At 53.1% G+C, this 18,006-nt stretch overlaps 1 protein-coding gene across 2 annotated transcripts in view; it reads right to left on the reverse strand.

Annotated features, from left to right (window-relative positions):
* Positions 1–14,204: 14,204 nt before the first annotated feature.
* FXR2 (FMR1 autosomal homolog 2) overlaps positions 14,205–18,006 on the reverse strand; it is a 37,018-nt gene continuing 33,216 nt past the window's right edge. The window contains exons 13-15 of one of the 2 annotated variants that reach the window (XM_083185853.1): positions 17,450–17,599; positions 16,770–16,846; positions 14,205–14,302 (exon numbers count right to left, since the gene is read on the reverse strand). In XM_083185853.1, coding sequence (XP_083041979.1) covers positions 14,288–14,302; positions 16,770–16,846; positions 17,450–17,599 — 242 coding nt within the window. In that variant the 3' untranslated portion in view covers positions 14,205–14,287. Of the gene's footprint in view, positions 14,303–16,769; positions 16,850–17,449; positions 17,600–18,006 lie in introns of both variants that reach the window. The other variant, XM_083185852.1, reaches the window with a different exon arrangement.

Below are 18,006 nucleotides of genomic sequence, written 5' to 3' on the forward strand. Positions count from 1 at the left end.
ATTTCTGTCATTTATTAATGTAATGTTACATTTGTCTCCTTGTACTGTTCCTTTGTACGGCGCTGCAAAAGAGGGATTTTGTACTTACCGTAAATCCTTTTCTCCGAGTCCACAGGTGTCACTGGAGTTACACTGGGGAATAGAAGGCGACCACAGGGAGCATGGGCACTTTTAATAAAAAGATTAGAGTGGCTAACTCCTCCCCTTCTACTTCCTCTCCAGGTCAGTCAGAAAGGTTGTGCCCGCAAGGGAGCAGGAAGATAAAACACACTTCCGAAGAGGAGGTTAATACCACATACAACATTCAATACAAGAAGTAAAGAAGAAGAAAGACAGTGAGAAAACACTGAAAATTCAAACATACAAAGTCAACAGACAATGTAACATACTAACGTAACCCTAGCAGGGAAACTCCAAGGTAATGGTCCTTGTAGGATATAAGCCCAAAGGCAACTTAAGGAGAACAGCGCTGTGGTGGGCGTCCAGTGACACCTGTGGACTTGGAGAAAAGGATTTACGGTAAGTACAAAATCCCTCTTTCTCCTTCATCCACTAGGTGTCACTGGAGTTACACTGGGGACGTCCCAGAGCCTTCAATCCCGGGTGGGTGAGCGCCGAGAACCCCTTAATACCCTGCGGCCAAACACTGAAGCAGGAGCCGCAAAGGTATCAAACCTGTAGAACCTAACAAAGGTTCTGCAGCCCGACCAGGTAGCCGCTCGGCAGAGCTGCTGGAGAGAAACCCCTCGGGCAGCCGCCCAAGAGGACCCCAACGACCTGGTTGAATGCGCTGTAATACAACTAGGAGGAGTCCGTGAAGAGGTGACATAAGCCTGACGTATGGTCAACCGAATCCACCTGGACAGCGTCTGTTTTGAGGCTTGCCATCCACGACGCACCGGGTCGTAGGTCACAAACAGCGAATCAGACTTCCTGATGGAGGCTGTACGGGCTACATAAATCCTTAGAGCCCTAACCACATCCAAGGATCTCGCCTCCGGTGAGTCCTCTGGAAAGGCAGGAACCACGATGGGCTGGTTCAAATGAAAAGCCGATACCACCTTTGGGAGGAAGGCCAGGCTGGTACGGAGCTCCGATCTGTCAGGATGAAATTGAAGAAACGGGGAGCGGCAAGAAAGAGCCCCCAGTTCTGATACACGTCTGGCAGATGCCAGAGCCAGCAAAAGTACGACCTTCCACGTGAGGTAGCGAAGGTCCACCTCCTCCAAAGACTCAAAAACCGAGGACTGAAGGTACTCCAGCACCAAGTCCAGGTCCCAGGGAGCCGTTGGAGGACGAATGGGAGGCTGCAAACTAAGCACCCCCTGAAAAAAGGTTTGAACCTCTGGAAAAAAAAGCTAGCTTCTTCTGGAAAAAGATAGAGAGAGCTGAGACCTGAACTTTTAAAGTATTCAGCCTCAGCCCTGCAGACAAACCTTCCTGCAGAAAAAGGAGGAGTCTCGCCTTCTTGAACAGGCATGTGGAGACCCCACGCCTCTCACACCAAGCCACATAAGAGCGCCATATCCTGTGGTAGTGGGCTGAGGTGACCTCTTTCCTAGCACGAAGCATGGTGGGTATAACCGCACTAGGTATACCTGCCCTTCTCAGGATGGACCTCTCAGCAGCCACGCAGTCAAATGAAGACGACCTAAATCTGGGTAGATGAAGGGTCCCTGGCTGAGGTCGTCCTGAAGAGGCAGGGGCCACGGCTCGTCGATCAGCAGAGCTGTCAGACTGGTGTACCAAGACCGACGAGGCCAGTCTGGTGCCACCAACAGAGCTGTGACCCCCTCCGGATCCGTTGAAGTACCCGGAGTATCAACAGGAATGGTGGGAAGAGGTACACATACTGGAAGGGCCACGGAGCCACCAGCGCGTCGACCCCTTCTGCCTGAGGATCTCGTGTTCTTGCGAAGAACCGGGGAAGTTGGAAGTTGTGGGGGACGCCATCAGGTCCACTTGGAGACAGCCCCAGCGATGTATCAGCTTCTGAAAGACTTGAGGGTGCAAGCACCACTCTCCTTGATGTACGTCCCGCCGACTTAGAAAGTCGGCCTCCCAATTCTCCACTCCGGGGATGAACACGGCTGACAGGGCTAGGGCATGGGCCTGCGCCCAGACCAGGATCCTGCTGACCTCCTTCATGGCTGCGCAACTGCGGGTGCCTCCCTGCTTGTTGATGTACGAAACCGTCGTGGAGTTGTCGGACTGGACACGAACGGCTTTGCCCTGGAGAAGAGCATAATAGACAGCTCGTAGCTCCAGAACGTTGATGGAAAGCAGGCTCTCCTGTTGTGTCCACAACCCCTGATACTGACGGTCCAGGGTGACCGCACCCCAACCTCGGAGGCTGGCGTCCGTGGTGATTAGGGTCCAATCCCAATCCTCCTTCCCTGTTGTAGGCTGGCGGTGTTCAGCCACCAGAGCAGGGACAGACGAGCCCGCGGTGACAGGGTCACCCTCTGCTGCAGATGCAGGTGAGAGCCCGACCATTGATGGAGGAGCGACAGCTGGAAGGGGCGAGAATGAAACCGGGCGTATTGCATCGCCTCGAATGAGGATACCATCCTCCCCAACAGTCTGGTGCACAGGTGTACAGACACCTGTCTCCGTCTCAGGACAAGCCTGACCAAGGCCTGTAAGGACTGAATCTTGTCCGCTGGAAGGAACACCCGCATCTGGCTGGTGTCTAGAATCATCCCTAGAAACAGGAGACGCTGAGTGGGATGAAGCTGGGACTTGGCAAAGTTGAGGATCCACCCGTGTGATGTGAGGATCTTCTGTGTGAGAAGAATGTGCAGGGTGTCCGTTGAACGACTCTTCAGCAGAAGGTCGTCCAAATAGGGGATGATAGTAACCCCCTGCATGTGGAGAACCTCCATCATGACCGCCATCACCTTGGTGAAGACCCGAGGTGCGGACGAGAGGCCGAAAGGAAGGGCCTGGAATTGCCTATGCCGCTCCTGCACCGCAAACCGCAGATATGCCTGGTGCGGGGCCCAAATGGGAATGTGTAAGTAGGCGTCCTTGATATCTATGGATACCAAGAACTCCCCTTCTTCCAAGCCCTGTATGACGGATTGAAGGGATTCCATCTTGAATCTGGCCACGTGCAAGTACGGGTTCAGATCCTTCAGGTTGAGAATAGGGCGTACCGAGCCATCCGGCTTTGGTAAGAGGAACAGGCTGGAGTAGTAGCCCCGGGTACGCTGTTCCGCGGGGACCGGAACCACTACTCCCATGTCCTGCACCTTGGCGATGGCGGCCAAAAGCTGTTATCCTTTCTCTGGAGGAAGAGGAAGACTGGTCTTGAAAAACCTGTCTGGGGGAGACCTGCTGAAGTGAATCTTGTAACCAAGGGTCACAAGCTCTCTTACCCAGGCGTCCTGACAGGACTGGAGCCACATGGAGCCGAAGTTCCGTAAACGAGCTCCCACCCTGGGATCCCCCAAGTGGGACGGTGCACCGTCATGCAGTGGGCTTGGTGGCTTTGGGGTCCAGAGTGGTAGTGGAAGCGCCTCTTCCACGGCCTTTGGTTCCTCTCTGTGAAGGGGCACCTCCCCTGTATCTACCTCTGAACCTACTAGAGGGACGAAAGGCACGAAAGGAAGGCATGTGGGAGGTTCTGCGAGACAGGGGTGGAGCCGCCGACGGAAGCAAGTGTGACTTCCCGCCTGTGGCCTGGGATATCCATCTGTCCAGTTCTGGACCGAACAGGAGCTCGCCGTTAAAGGCCATGGATTCCACTGCCCTTTTAGATTCCGCATCAGCCTGCCACTGTCGCAGCCAGAGGCCTCTGCGGGCTGAAATGGATAAGGCAGAAATTCTAGCCGCCACCACACATATATCTGAGGAGAAGGCCGAAGCATCTTGGATTTGTTCAGACAACTGCATAATAGTAGCTGGGTCTGATCCGTCACTCACCTCAGCCGAGATTTGTGACGCCCATACACCTATTGCCTTGTTCACCCAACAACCAATCTGCGCCGGACGCTGTAACACGCCAGCAGCTGAAAAGATGCTTTTCAAGGTCATCTCTAACCTACGGTCAGAGACGTCTTTAAGGGTGGTAGCCCCAGGGACTGGAAGGACAGTCTTTTTGGACAGTCGGGAAACAGATGAATCCACCCCCGATGGAATTTCCACTTTCTTACGGCCTTTCGGCAGCAGTGGATAGTTCTGAAAGAACCGTTTAGGAGCCTGAAACCGTTTGTCTGGGTTTTTCCAGGCCTCGGTAACAAGCTCATCCAGTTCCTCAGCTACTGGGAAATTGGAGGACATCTTTTGCTTTTTCCCAAAAAGGGAAGGATGGGAAGGGGTGTCAACTCCCTCTGTCACATTACAGGCCACTTTGACCATTTGAATAAGGTCCTCAATGCCCTGAGAGCAGAGGCGTAACTAGATATTAGTGGGCCCCATAGCAAAAGTTTGTAAGGGCCCCCTATATATCAACTGATGGTGATAAATGTATGCAAAACATATTAGTTTGACAGCAAAGATGGGCCCCCTTCAGCTCTGGGCCCCATAGCAGCTGCACCCCTTGCCCCTATGGTAGTTACGCCCCTGCCTGAGAGGGTTGAGCAGGGTCCTGTGTGTCATATGCTAAAACATCCTGTGCATCCTGTGCATCCTGCATGTCGTCCCAAGGGGGCGCAAATGCTCCCTCCCCTAGGTCTGGCATATCGTCAGAGTCAGGGGAGTGGTGTAATGGAGAAGCCCAACTCCTCTGCAAAGGTGGGGGCTGCCTGGAGGAGGAAGGACGAGGCTCAGCCTGCCGTGGAGCTAGGGCTCTAGTGAGGCTCTGAACTGCAGAGGCTAAGTCACTCTGCTGGTTCCTAGAGGTCTCCCTATCCCTCTGAGACTGTGTTAACTCAGAGGATAAACGGGACATAACCTCAGTTAGTTGTGAGGCCCAGAAAGGTGGGTCCACTGGGGTTTGTGACACAGAGGGATTAACAGTGCATTTCTCACAGTTAAGATCCCCAGGGCTGAAGGGGTAAACTTAACATTGCAAGTCTTACAGGCAATTCTCTTGGAGCTTCCCCCTGCCATTGTTTCTATAATACCCCTTTTACACCGCCGAAAAATCCGGGTCAGCGGCGGGTCAGACCCGGATCTTCGGCGGTGTAAATCCCTAACGCCGTGTCCCTTCACACGGGACTTCTACCCAGGTCCTGACCTGGGTAGAACACGGCTAGGACCTGGGTAGAGGGCGGTGTAAATGGGAACGCCGGGTCGGATGACCCGGCTCCCATTTACATGAATGGGGAACGTCCAACCTGCCCCCAGCAGCGTTCAGCGCCAGGAAGGGGCGGGAGGGGGGTGCGGGCGTTAAAGCCCGTCCGGTGTAAATGCCCCTAAACGCCGGTCGCACCCGGCTTCAACCAGGGTCCAAAAAGCCGGGTGCGACCCGGCGTTTTGGTCTAAAAGAGGTATGAGTCACAGAAAGTCCACACACTACCACACACCCAAGGGAGAGTAGGTATAGATTAGTCCAGGTAGAAGGACTGGATAGGAGAGATAGTGAAGGAAAGTAGCTGCCACAGGGTTTGAACAGCGCTATGGTCTGTAACCAGTGAGCGCTATAGCCCTAGTTTTTAACATAGCCCAACTATCTCTATCTAAGCTCTCAACCCCCCACTGTAACTCACAGTACTGGGAGAGCTTATAGCAGGACGGTCACCAGGATCAGCGATGTACTTGAAGCCTTTGGTGGGGCTGCAGCGGTACAGGAGCTTCCCACAGTCGTATCGCAGCGGCGCCAGAAAAAAGATGGCCGTGGCGCATGTCTCAGAGAGCGCTGGGGATAGCCGGGGCTGCTGGGAGTACCACGCGGTAGCTCCGCCCGGCAGCTCTTGCTTCTCCGGCGCCAGGCTTGAAAACCCTCTGCTGCCGCCATTTTCCTAATACACCCTGACCACCGCCGCTAGCAGCGGTGGTAGGGAATACTTACAACTCGCCTGCCGTCGGCGGTAAGGCTGGGGGAGGACCGCGGCGTGCTTTGGTGGGCAGCGCCCGTTGCCTCCCGAGACGGTGGTCTCTGCAGCCAGGGATCCGGGCGCGTCCACCATGGAGGCGGCCATCTCCCTCCGGCAGGCTCCCACGTAGCAGGCAGATAGTGTATCACTATCTGCCTGTCCTCTGCGCAGTGAAAAAAACCATGCTGATTAAAAAATCTCTTATGTGCTCTGAGAGCACCTAGTGTGTGTCCGCTCCCTTTCGGGCACAAATTAAGACTGACCTGGAGGGGAAGTAGAAGGGGAGGAGTTAGCCACTCTAATCTTTTTATTAAAAGTGCCCATGCTCCCTGGGGTCGCCTTCTATTCCCCAGTGTAACTCCAGTGACACCTAGTGGATGAAGGAGAAACACTTGTGGCGCCTTATAAAAAACATGTTTCTGTTCGGTGTTTCTCTTCCTTCTATCGTTTCTCCAGTCTGGCTTGGTAAAAACTGAAAGTAGCTGGGCCTGGAGGCAGGGTAGAGGAGGTGATGAGCCTGGCTGTCCATGGGAGCAGCCAAGAAGTTTAACCTTTCTGGTGCTGGAATGATCGCTCATCTGCTCTACCCACTGTTAAGTCCTGTGGCCCCCAACGTCTCCCGACGAATAAATGTATCATTCCAAGCACCAAGGACCCTCTGAATAATTTGTATGGGATATTGTATGTTGATGAAGAGGTAAATTCATCTTTTGTAGGTTGTCCATTAGAGCGGGAGGAGCAGTTACACCTTTTAAATTTCTTAAAGTTCCAGCCTACCAATGTATACCCACTGTAATAAATGACCTATTCAAACTCAAGGGCCCTGAAAGAACGCTGTAACTATGGGTGTGGCCCAGCCAACGTCTTCCAAAGTGGTGTCTGCTTTTTCCGGATACCAATCTTCTGCATTATATTAACTTTGACAACACATTTCATTTGCGCCAAGCAGGTCTTCGCATCATTGCAGGACTCCCATCTCCACCAGGACGCTTACAATATCTACTTTTCATGGCGAGACTGCCACCACAAGGGATTCGCCCCCAGTTATATTTTGCATTGCACAGAGAGGACAGAAGTGCGATGCAATTATACTGGGTACAATGTGCCTGCTCCATGTAAGGAGGGGGAGCAGGGCAGACCAAGGGGCCATAGACCAAGACATCCTCCCTCTCCAGCCTCTCACCCACAGACCTGCTGCTGCCCTCTGACCACCATCTCATCTACCTCACTTTGGTGCTAATTCTGAACAGTATGGAGAATTAGCCCATTTATTACTAAGTGGTCAATATGGATTGGTAAGGGTAAGCCCAATCTCCATCCTGCTGCCCCAGCTATCGTCGGTCTGGTCCCCAGCTGTGTCACACCCAGAACAGCTGCATGGTATGGGAAGTTATATAATACCAACACTCCCTGCATGTCTCAATACTCAGCCCTATATGGCACAAACCTACTCGTCATCTCCCCACAACGCAGCACAGATATTACCAGTCCCTGGTGCTGCTATACTGTCCACGGTGCTACCATGCCCCATCACACAGCACAGATATTACCAGTCCCTGGTGCTGGTGATACCATACCCCATCACACAGCACAGGTATTACCTGTCCCCGGTGCTACCATGCCCCATCACACAGCACAGGTATTACCAGTCCCTGGAGCTGCTATACTGTCCCCGGTGCTACCATGCCCCATCACACAGCACAGATATTACCAGTCCCTGGTGCTGCTATACTGTCCACAGTGCTACCATGCCCCATCACACAGCACAGGTATTACCAGTCCCTGGTGCTGCTATACTGTCCACAGTGCTACCATGCCCCATCACACAGCACAGGTATTACCAGTCCCTGGTGCTGCTATACTGTCCCCGGTACTACCATGCCCCATCACACAGCACAGGTATTACCAGTCCCTGGTGCTACTATACTGTCCCCGGTGCTACCATGACCCATCACACAGCACAGATATTCCCAGTCCCTGGTGCTGCTATACTGTCCCCGGTGCCACCATGCCCCATCACACAGCACAGATATTACCAGTCCCTGGTGCAGCTATACTGTCCCCGGTGCCACCATGCCCCATCACACAGCACAGATATTACCAGTCCCTGGAGCTGCTATACTGTCCCCGGTGCTTCCATGCCCCATCACACAGCACAGGTATTACCAGTCCCTGGTGCTACCATGCCCCATCACACAGCACAGATATTACCAGTCCCTGGTGCTGCTATACTGTCCCATCACACAGCACAGGTATTCCCAGTCCCTGGTGCTACTATACTGTCCCCGGTGCTACCATGCCCCATCACACAGCACAGATATTACCAGTCCCTGGTGCTACTATACTGTCCCCGGTGCTACCATGCCCCATCACACAGCACAGATATTACCAGTCCCTGGTACTACTATACTGTCCCCGGTGCTACCATGCCCCATCACACAGCACAGATATTACCAGTCCCTGGTGCAGCTATACTGTCCCCGGTGCTACCATGCCCCATCACACAGCACAGGTATTACCAGTCCCTGGTGCTGCTATACTGTCCCCGGTGCTACCATGCCCCATCACACAGCACAGATATTACCAGTCCCTGGTGCTGCTATACTGTCCCCGGTGCTACCATGCCCCATCACACAGCACAGATATTACCAGTCCCTGGTGCTACCATGCCCCATCACACAGCACAGATATTACCAGTCCCTGGTGCTACCATGCCCCATCACACAGCACAGATATTACCAGTCCCTGGTGCTACTATACTGTCCCCGGTGCTACCATGCCCCATCACAGGTATTACCAGTCCCTGGTGCAGCTATACTGTCCCCGGTACTACCATGCCCCATCACACAGCACAGATATTACCAGTCCCTGGTGCTACTATACTGACCCCGGTGCTACCATGCCCCATCACACAGCACCGATATTACCAGTCCCTGGTGCTGCTATACTGTCCCCGGTGCTACCATGCCCCATCACACAGCACAGGTATTACCAGTCCCTGGTGCAGCTATACTGTCCCCGGTACTACCATGCCCCATCACACAGCACAGATATTACCAGTCCCTGGTGCTACTATACTGACCCCGGTGCTACCATGCCCCATCACACAGCACCGATATTACCAGTCCCTGGTGCTGCTATACTGTCCCCGGTGCTACCATGCCCCATCACACAGCACAGATATTACCAGTCCCTGGTGCTACTATACTGTCCCCGGTGCTACCATGCCCCATCACACAGCACAGATATTACCAGTCCCTGGTGCTACTATACTGTCCCCGGTGCTACCATGCCCCATCACACAGCACAGATATTACCAGTCCCTGGAGCGGCTATACTGTCCCCAGTGCTACCATGCCCCATCACACAGCACAGATATTACCAGTCCCTGGTGCTGCTATACTGTCCCCGGTGCTACCATGCCCCATCACACAGCACAGATATTACCAGTCCCTGGAGCGGCTATACTGTCCCCAGTGCTACCATGCCCCATCACACAGCACAGATATTACCAGTCCCTGGTGCTACTATACTGTCCCCGGTGCTACCATGTCCCATCACACAGCACAGATATTACCAGTCCCTGGTGCTACTATACTGACCCCGGTGCTACCATGCCCCATCACACAGCACAGATATTACCAGTCCCTGGTGCTGCTATACTGTCCCCGGTGCTACCATGCCCCATCACACAGCACAGATATTACCAGTCCCTGGTGCTGCTATACTGTCCCCGGTGCTACCATGCCCCATCACACAGCACAGATATTACCAGTCCCTGGTGCTGCTATACTGTCCCCGGTGCTACCATGCCCCATCACACAGCACAGATATTACCAGTCCCCGGTGCTACCATGCCCCATCACACAGCACAGATATTACCAGTCCCTGGTGCTGCTATACTGTCCCCGGTGCTACCATGCACCATCACACAGCACATATATTACCAGTCCCTGGTGCTGCTATACTGTCCCCGGTGCTACCATGCCCCATCACACAGCACAGATATTACCAGTCCCTGGTGCGACCATGCCCCATCACAGATATTACCAGTCCCTGGTGCTGCTATACTGTCCCCGGTGCTACCATGCCCCATCACACAGCACAGATATTACCAGTCCCTGGTGCTACCATGCCCCATCACACAGCACAGGTATTACCAGTCCCTGGTGCTGCTATACTGTCCCCAGTGCTACCATGCCCCATCACACAGCACAGATATTACCAGTCCCTGGTGCTGCTATACTGTCCCCAGTGCTACCATGCCCCAGCACAGATATTACCAGTCCCTGGAGCTACTATACTGTCCCCGGTGCTACCATGCCCCATCACACAGCACAGATATTACCAGTCCCCGGTGCTACTATACTGTCCCCGATGCTACCATGCCCCATCACACAGCACAGGTATTACCAGTCCCTGGTGCTGCTATACTGTCCCCAATGCTACCATGCCCCATCACACAGCACAGATATTACCAGTCCCTGGTGCTGCTATACTGTCCCCGGTGCTACCATGCCCCATCACACAGCACAGGTATTACCAGTCCCTGGTGCTGCTATACTGTCCCCGGTGCTACCATACCCAATCACAGATATTACCAGTCCCTGGTGCTGCTATACTGTCCCCGGTGCTACCATGCCCCATCACACAGCACAGATATTACCAGTTCCTGGTGCTGCTATACGGTACCCGGTGCTACCATGCCCCATCACACAGCACAGATATTACCAGTCCCTGGTGCTGCTATACTGTCCCTGGTGCTACCATGCACCATCACACAGCACAGGTATTACCAGTCCCTGGTGCTGCTATACTGTCCCCAGTGCTACCATGCCCCATCACACAGCACAGATATTACCAGTCCCTGGTGCTGCTATACTGTCCCCGGTGCTACCATGCCCCATCACACAGCACAGGTATTACCAGTCCCTGGTGCTGCTATACTGTCCCCGGTGCTACCATACCCAATCACAGATATTACCAGTCCCTGGTGCTGCTATACTGTCCCCGGTGCTACCATACCCAATCACAGATATTACCAGTCCCTGGTGCTGCTATACGGTACCCGGTGCTACCATGCCCCATCACACAGCACAGATATTACCAGTCCCTGGTGCTGCTATACTGTCCCTGGTGCTACCATGCACCATCACACAGCACAGGTATTACCAGTCCCTGGTGCTGCTATACTGTCCCCAGTGCTACCATGCCCCATCACACAGCACAGATATTACCAGTCCCTGGTGCTGCTATACTGTCCCCGGTGCTACCATACCCAATCACAGATATTACCAGTCCCTGGTGCTGCTATACTGTCCCCGGTGCTACCATACCCCATCACACAGCACAGATATTACCAGTCCCTGGTGCTGAACTGTCCCCGGTGCTACCATGTCCCATCACACAGCACAGATATTACCAGTCCCTGGTGCTGCTATACTGTCCCCGGTGCTACCATGCCCCATCACACAGCACAGATATTACCAGTCCCTGGTGCTGCTATACTGTCCCCAGTGCTACCATGCCCCATCACACAGCACAGGTATTCCCAGTCCCTGGTGCAGCTATACTGTCCCCGGTGCTACCATGCCCCATCACACAGCACAGATATTACCAGTCCCTGGTGCTGCTATACTGTCCCCGGTGCTACCATGCCCCATCACACAGCACAGATATTACCAGTCCCTGGTGCCGCTATACTGTCCCCGGTGCTACCATGCCCCATCACACAGCACAGGTATTACCAGTCCCTGGTGCTACCATGCCCCATCACACAGCACCGATATTACCAGTCCCTGGTGCAGCTATACTGTCCCCGGTGCTACCATGCCCCATCACACAGCACAGATATTACCAGTCCCTGGTGCTACTATACTGTCCCTGGTGCTACCATGCCCCATCACACAGCACAGATATTACCAGTCCCTGGTGCTGCTATACTGTCCCCGGTGTTACCATGTCCCATCACACAGCACAGATATTACCAGTCCCTGGTGCTGCTATACTGTCCCCGGTGCTACCATGCCCCATCACACAGCACAGATATTACCAGTCCCTGGAGCGGCTATACTGTCCCCAGTGCTACCATGCCCCATCACACAGCACAGATATTACCAGTCCCTGGTGCGACTATACTGTCCCCGGTGCTACCATGCCCCATCACACAGCACAGATATTCCCAGTCCCTGGTGCTACTATACTGTCCCCGGTGCTACCATGCCCCATCACACAGCACAGATATTACCAGTCCCTGGTGCTACTATACTGTCCCCGGTGCTACCATGCCCCATCACACAGCACAGATATTACCAGTCCCTGGTGCTACTATACTGTCCCCGGTGCTACCATGCCCCATCACACAGCACAGATATTACCAGTCCCTGGTGCTACTATACTGTCCCCGGTGCTACCATGCCCCATCACACAGCACAGATATTACCAGTCCCTGGTACTACTATACTGTCCCCGGTGCTACCATGCCCCATCACACAGCACAGATATTACCAGTCCCTGGTGCAGCTATACTGTCCCCGGTGCTACCATGCCCCATCACACAGCACAGATATTACCAGTCCCTGGTGCTGCTATACTGTCCCCAGTGCTACCATGCCCCATCACACAGCACAGATATTACCAGTCCCTGGTGCTGCTATACTGTCCCCAGTGCTACCATGCCCCATCACACAGCACAGGTATTCCCAGTCCCTGGTGCAGCTATACTGTCCCCGGTGCTACCATGCCCCATCACACAGCACAGATATTACCAGTCCCTGGTGCTACTATACTGTCCCCGGTGCTACCATGCCCCATCACACAGCACAGATATTACCAGTCCCTGGTGCTACTATACTGTCCCCGGTGCTACCATGCCCCATCACACAGCACAGATATTACCAGTCCCTGGTGCTACTATACTGTCCCCGGTGCTACCATGTCCCATCACACAGCACAGATATTACCAGTCCCTGGTGCTACCATGCCCCATCACACAGCACAGATATTACCAGTCCCTGGAGCTGCTATACTGTCCCCGGTGCTACCATGCCCCATCACACAGCACAGATATTACCAGTCCCTGGTGCTACTATACTGTCCCCGGTGCTACCATGCCCCATCACACAGCACAGATATTACCAGTCCCTGGTGCTACTATACTGTCCCCGGTGCTACCATGCCCCATCACACAGCACAGATATTACCAGTCCCTGGAGCGGCTATACTGTCCCCAGTGCTACCATGCCCCATCACACAGCACAGATATTACCAGTCCCTGGTGCTGCTATACTGTCCCCGGTGCTACCATGCCCCATCACACAGCACAGATATTACCAGTCCCTGGAGCGGCTATACTGTCCCCAGTGCTACCATGCCCCATCACACAGCACAGATATTACCAGTCCCTGGTGCTACTATACTGTCCCCGGTGCTACCATGTCCCATCACACAGCACAGATATTACCAGTCCCTGGTGCTACCATGCCCCATCACACAGCACAGATATTACCAGTCCCTGGAGCTGCTATACTGTCCCCGGTGCTACCATGCCCCATCACACAGCACAGATATTACCAGTCCCTGGTGCAGCTATACTGTCCCCGGTGCTACCATGCCCCATCACACAGCACAGATATTACCAGTCCCCGGTGCTGCTATACTGTCCCCGGTGCTACCATGCCCCATCACAGATATTACCAGTCCCTGGTGCTGCTATACTGTTCCCGGTGCTACCATGCCCCATCACACAGCACAGATATTCCCAGTCCCTGGTGCTACTATACTGTCCCCGGTGCTACCATGCCCCATCACACAGCACAGATATTACCAGTCCCTGGTGCTGCTATACTGTCCCCGGTGCTACCATGCCCCATCACACAGCACAGATATTACCAGTCCCTGGTGCAGCTATACTGTCCCCGGTGCTACCATGCCCCATCACACAGCACAGATATTACCAGTCCCTGGTGCTACTATACTGTCCCCGGTGCTACCATGCCCCATCACACAGCACAGATATTACCAGTCCCTGGTGCTGCTATACTGTCCCCGGTGTTACCATGTCCCATCACACAGCACAGATATTACCAGTCCCTGGTGCTGCTATACTGTCCCCGGTGTTACCATGTCCCATCACACAGCACAGATATTACCAGTCCCTGGTGCTGCTATACTGTCCCCAGTGCTGGGTGTGTGGGATCAGTACACAATATACAGGGATACATAGAGAATTATACATTATTTAATTATAGTTGAGGTCAGCGAATAGATGTTGACAAATGTGCGCAATGTTCCTGTGATCTGATCTCTCATCCAACCGTTTCCTAAGCAAAAAAAAAATAATAATAATTTATGTCACCTAACAAATTAAGTTCTAAGAGTCAAACACACACACACACACACACAATATCTATAAGTTATAGGGTGAGTGACCCCTCTGATGGGATAATAGTGTCACACACACACAGGATACCTATATGTTATAGGGTGAGTGACCCCTCTGATGGGATAATAGTGTCACACACACACACACACACACACACACACACACAATATCTATAAGTTATAGGGTCAGTGACCCCTCTGATGGGATAATAGTGTCACACACACACAGGATACCTATATGTTATAGGTGAGTGACCCCTCTGATGGGATAATAGTGTCACACACACACAGTATAGCTATATGTTATAGGGTCAGTGTCCCCTCTGATGGGATAATAGTGTCACACACAGTATAGCTATATGTTATAGGGTCAGTGTCCCCTCTGATGGGATAATAGTGACACACACAGGACACCTATATGTTATAGGGTCAGTGTCCCCTCTTATGGGATAATAGTGTCACACACACACAGGATACCTATATGTTATAGGGTTAATGTATAGTGTCACACACACACACACACGATACCTATAAGTTACAGGGTTAGTGTCCCCTCTGATGGGAGAATAGTGACACACACAGGATACCTATATGTTATAGGGTCAGTGTCCCTTCCGATGGGAGAATAGTGTCACACACACACACACAGAAAATGCAAAAACTCCCCCCTGCTGCAAAAATGTCACAAAAAAACAAAAAAAAAACACAAACCCTCACCCCAAAAATAGCACACACACACACACACACACAGGATACCTATAAGTTATAGGGTCAGTGTCCCCTCTGATGGGATAATAGTGACACACACAGGACACCTATATGTTATAGGGTCAGTGTCCCCTTTGATGGGATAATAGTGACACACACACAGTATACCTATAAGTTACAGGGTTAGTGTCCCCTCTGATGGGATAATAGTGTCACACACACACACACACACACACACACACACAGTATTGCTATATGTTATAGGGTCAGTGTCCCCTCTGATGGGATAATAGTGATACCTATATGTTATAGGGTCAGTGTCCCCTCTGATGGGATAATAGTGACACACACACAGGATACCTATAAGTTATAGGGTCAGTGTCCCCTCTGATGGGAGAATAGTGTCACACACACACAGGATACCTGTAAGTTATAGGGTTAGTGTCCCCTCTGATGGGATAATAGTGTCACACACACACACACACACACACAGGGTACCTATATGTTATAGGTCAGTGTCCCCTCTGATGGGATAATAGTGACACACACAGGACATCTATATGTTATAGGGTCAGTGTCCCCTCTGATGGGATAATAGTGTCACACACACAGGATACCTATAAGTTATAGGGTCAGTGTCCCCTCTGTTGGGATAATAGTGTCACACACACAGGATACCTATACGTTATAGGGTCAGTGTCCCCTCTGATGGGATAATAGTGTCACACATAGGTTACCTATAGGTATCCTTGTCCCAGTATTCCCCCATCAGTGACCTCTCACCTGTACACTGCCACTCCCCCCCCCCACCCCGGTATACCCCTTAGTGACCTCTGACCTGTACACTGCCGCTGTCCCCCCCCCCCCCCCCCCCCCCCTCGGTATACCCCTTAGTGACCTCTCACCTGTACACTGCCGCTCCCCCCGGTACACCCCTTAGTGACCTCTCACCTGTACACTGCCACTCCCCCCCCCCCCCCCCCGGTATACCCCTTAGTGACCTCTCACCTGTACACTGCCGCTCCCCCCGGTACACCCCTTAGTGACCTCTCACCTGTACACTGCCGCTCCCCCCCCCCGGTATACCCCTTAGTGACCTCTCACCTGTACACTGCCGCTCCCCTCCCCCCGGTATACCGTTTAGTGACCTCTCACCTGTACACTGCCTCTCTCTTCCCCCCCGTATACCCCTTAGTGACCTCTCACCTGTACACTGCCGCTCCCCCCGGTACACCCCTTAGTGACCTCTCACCTGTACACTGCCGCTCCTCCCGGTATACCCCTTAGTGACCTCTCACCTGTACACTGCCACTCCCCTCCCCCTCCCCCCCCCCCCCGGTATACCCCTTAGTGACCTCTCACCTGTACACTGCCGCCCCCCCCGGTACACCCCTTAGTGACCTCTCACCTGTACACTGCCGCTCCCCCACCCCCCCCCGGTATACCCCTTAGTGACCTCTCACCTGTACACTGCCGCTCCCCTCCCCCCGGTACACCCCTTAGTGACCTCTCACCTGTACACTGCCGCTCCTCCCGGTATACCCTTTAGTGACCTCTCACCTGTACACTGCCGCTCCCCCCGGTATACCCTTTAGTGACCTCTCACCTGTACACTGCCGCTCCCCCCGGTACACCCCTTAGTGACCTCTCACCTGTACACTGCCGCTCCCCCCGGTACACCCCTTAGTGACCTCTCACCTTTACACTGCTGGCTCTCGGCTGTCGTGTTCTGGAATCCGGCTTTGCAATCAGAGAATCGTTTCTTGTAACAGGATCTGCTGCAGAGTAGAGACATCCATCACCCCACTGCCAGATGTCCCCCAACCCATAGGAGACCCCCCAATCTCCCATCCTACACAGGAACAACACAATCTATATATAGCAGTCCTCAAGGACCCCCAACCAACAGTGCACGTTTTCCAAGTCCCCGGCCGGTGCACAGGTGCCCTCATTACTCACTGACATTTTAAAAGATCACAGGTGCAGCTAATTATTTCACCTGTGATTCTGTGTGGAGAACTGGAAAACATGCACTGCTGGGGGTCCCCGAGGACCAGCGTTGGGAACCGCTGATATATATAGCACTTAACTAGAAGGACACCAAGCACTTTCCAGGGGTCAGAAGAGAGGGCCACACAGCCGCATCAGACCTTAGGGAGGGAGGGAGGGAGGGAGGGAGGGGGCAACAGGAAACACCCCCCCCCCCCTATATAATGCAGGTAACACAGGCCACCGGACACAGCACCTCTGTCATGGTCTCACACTCCCTCCCGTATATAAAATACAGGGGTAATACCATATACCCCAGCACTGTAATGTAGGTACCCTCTATCAGCAGTGTATGATCAGCCCCCCAACAAGACAATGTCCCCTCTCACCTTGTCCATTCTGACACGGATCCCTCCTGTGCCCCATTTCCTGTGAATCTGGAACATTCCGCTGCTGGTCCGGCTGCCTCCGGCGTGACACCCTCTGTCGCTGTGACATGCCACCTCCGTTCTGTGTGACCTCACTGGGCCCATTAGATTCTAGGGCCAAGCAAAAGCAACATATTGTAAAAGGTGATGGCATGTAGCAACAGCCCAGTACAGACACCACTACACCATGCCATATATACACACACACACCGCACAGTACATACACTACTACACCATGCCATATATACACACACAGCCCAGTACACACACTACTGCACCATGCCATATATACACACACACAGCCCAGTACATACACTACTACACCATGCCATATATACACACACACCGCCCAGTACATACACTACTACACCATGCCATATATACACACACAGCCCAGTACAGACAATACGACACCATGTCATATACACACACACAGCCCAGTACAGACACTACTACACCATGTCATATATACACACACAGCCCAGTACAGACACTACTACACCATGCCATATATACAC

Source organism: Crinia signifera, chromosome 4 (assembly GCF_055691185.1).
Source record: "Crinia signifera chromosome 4, ASM5569118v1, whole genome shotgun sequence".
Taxonomy (NCBI): domain Eukaryota; kingdom Metazoa; phylum Chordata; class Amphibia; order Anura; family Myobatrachidae; genus Crinia; species Crinia signifera.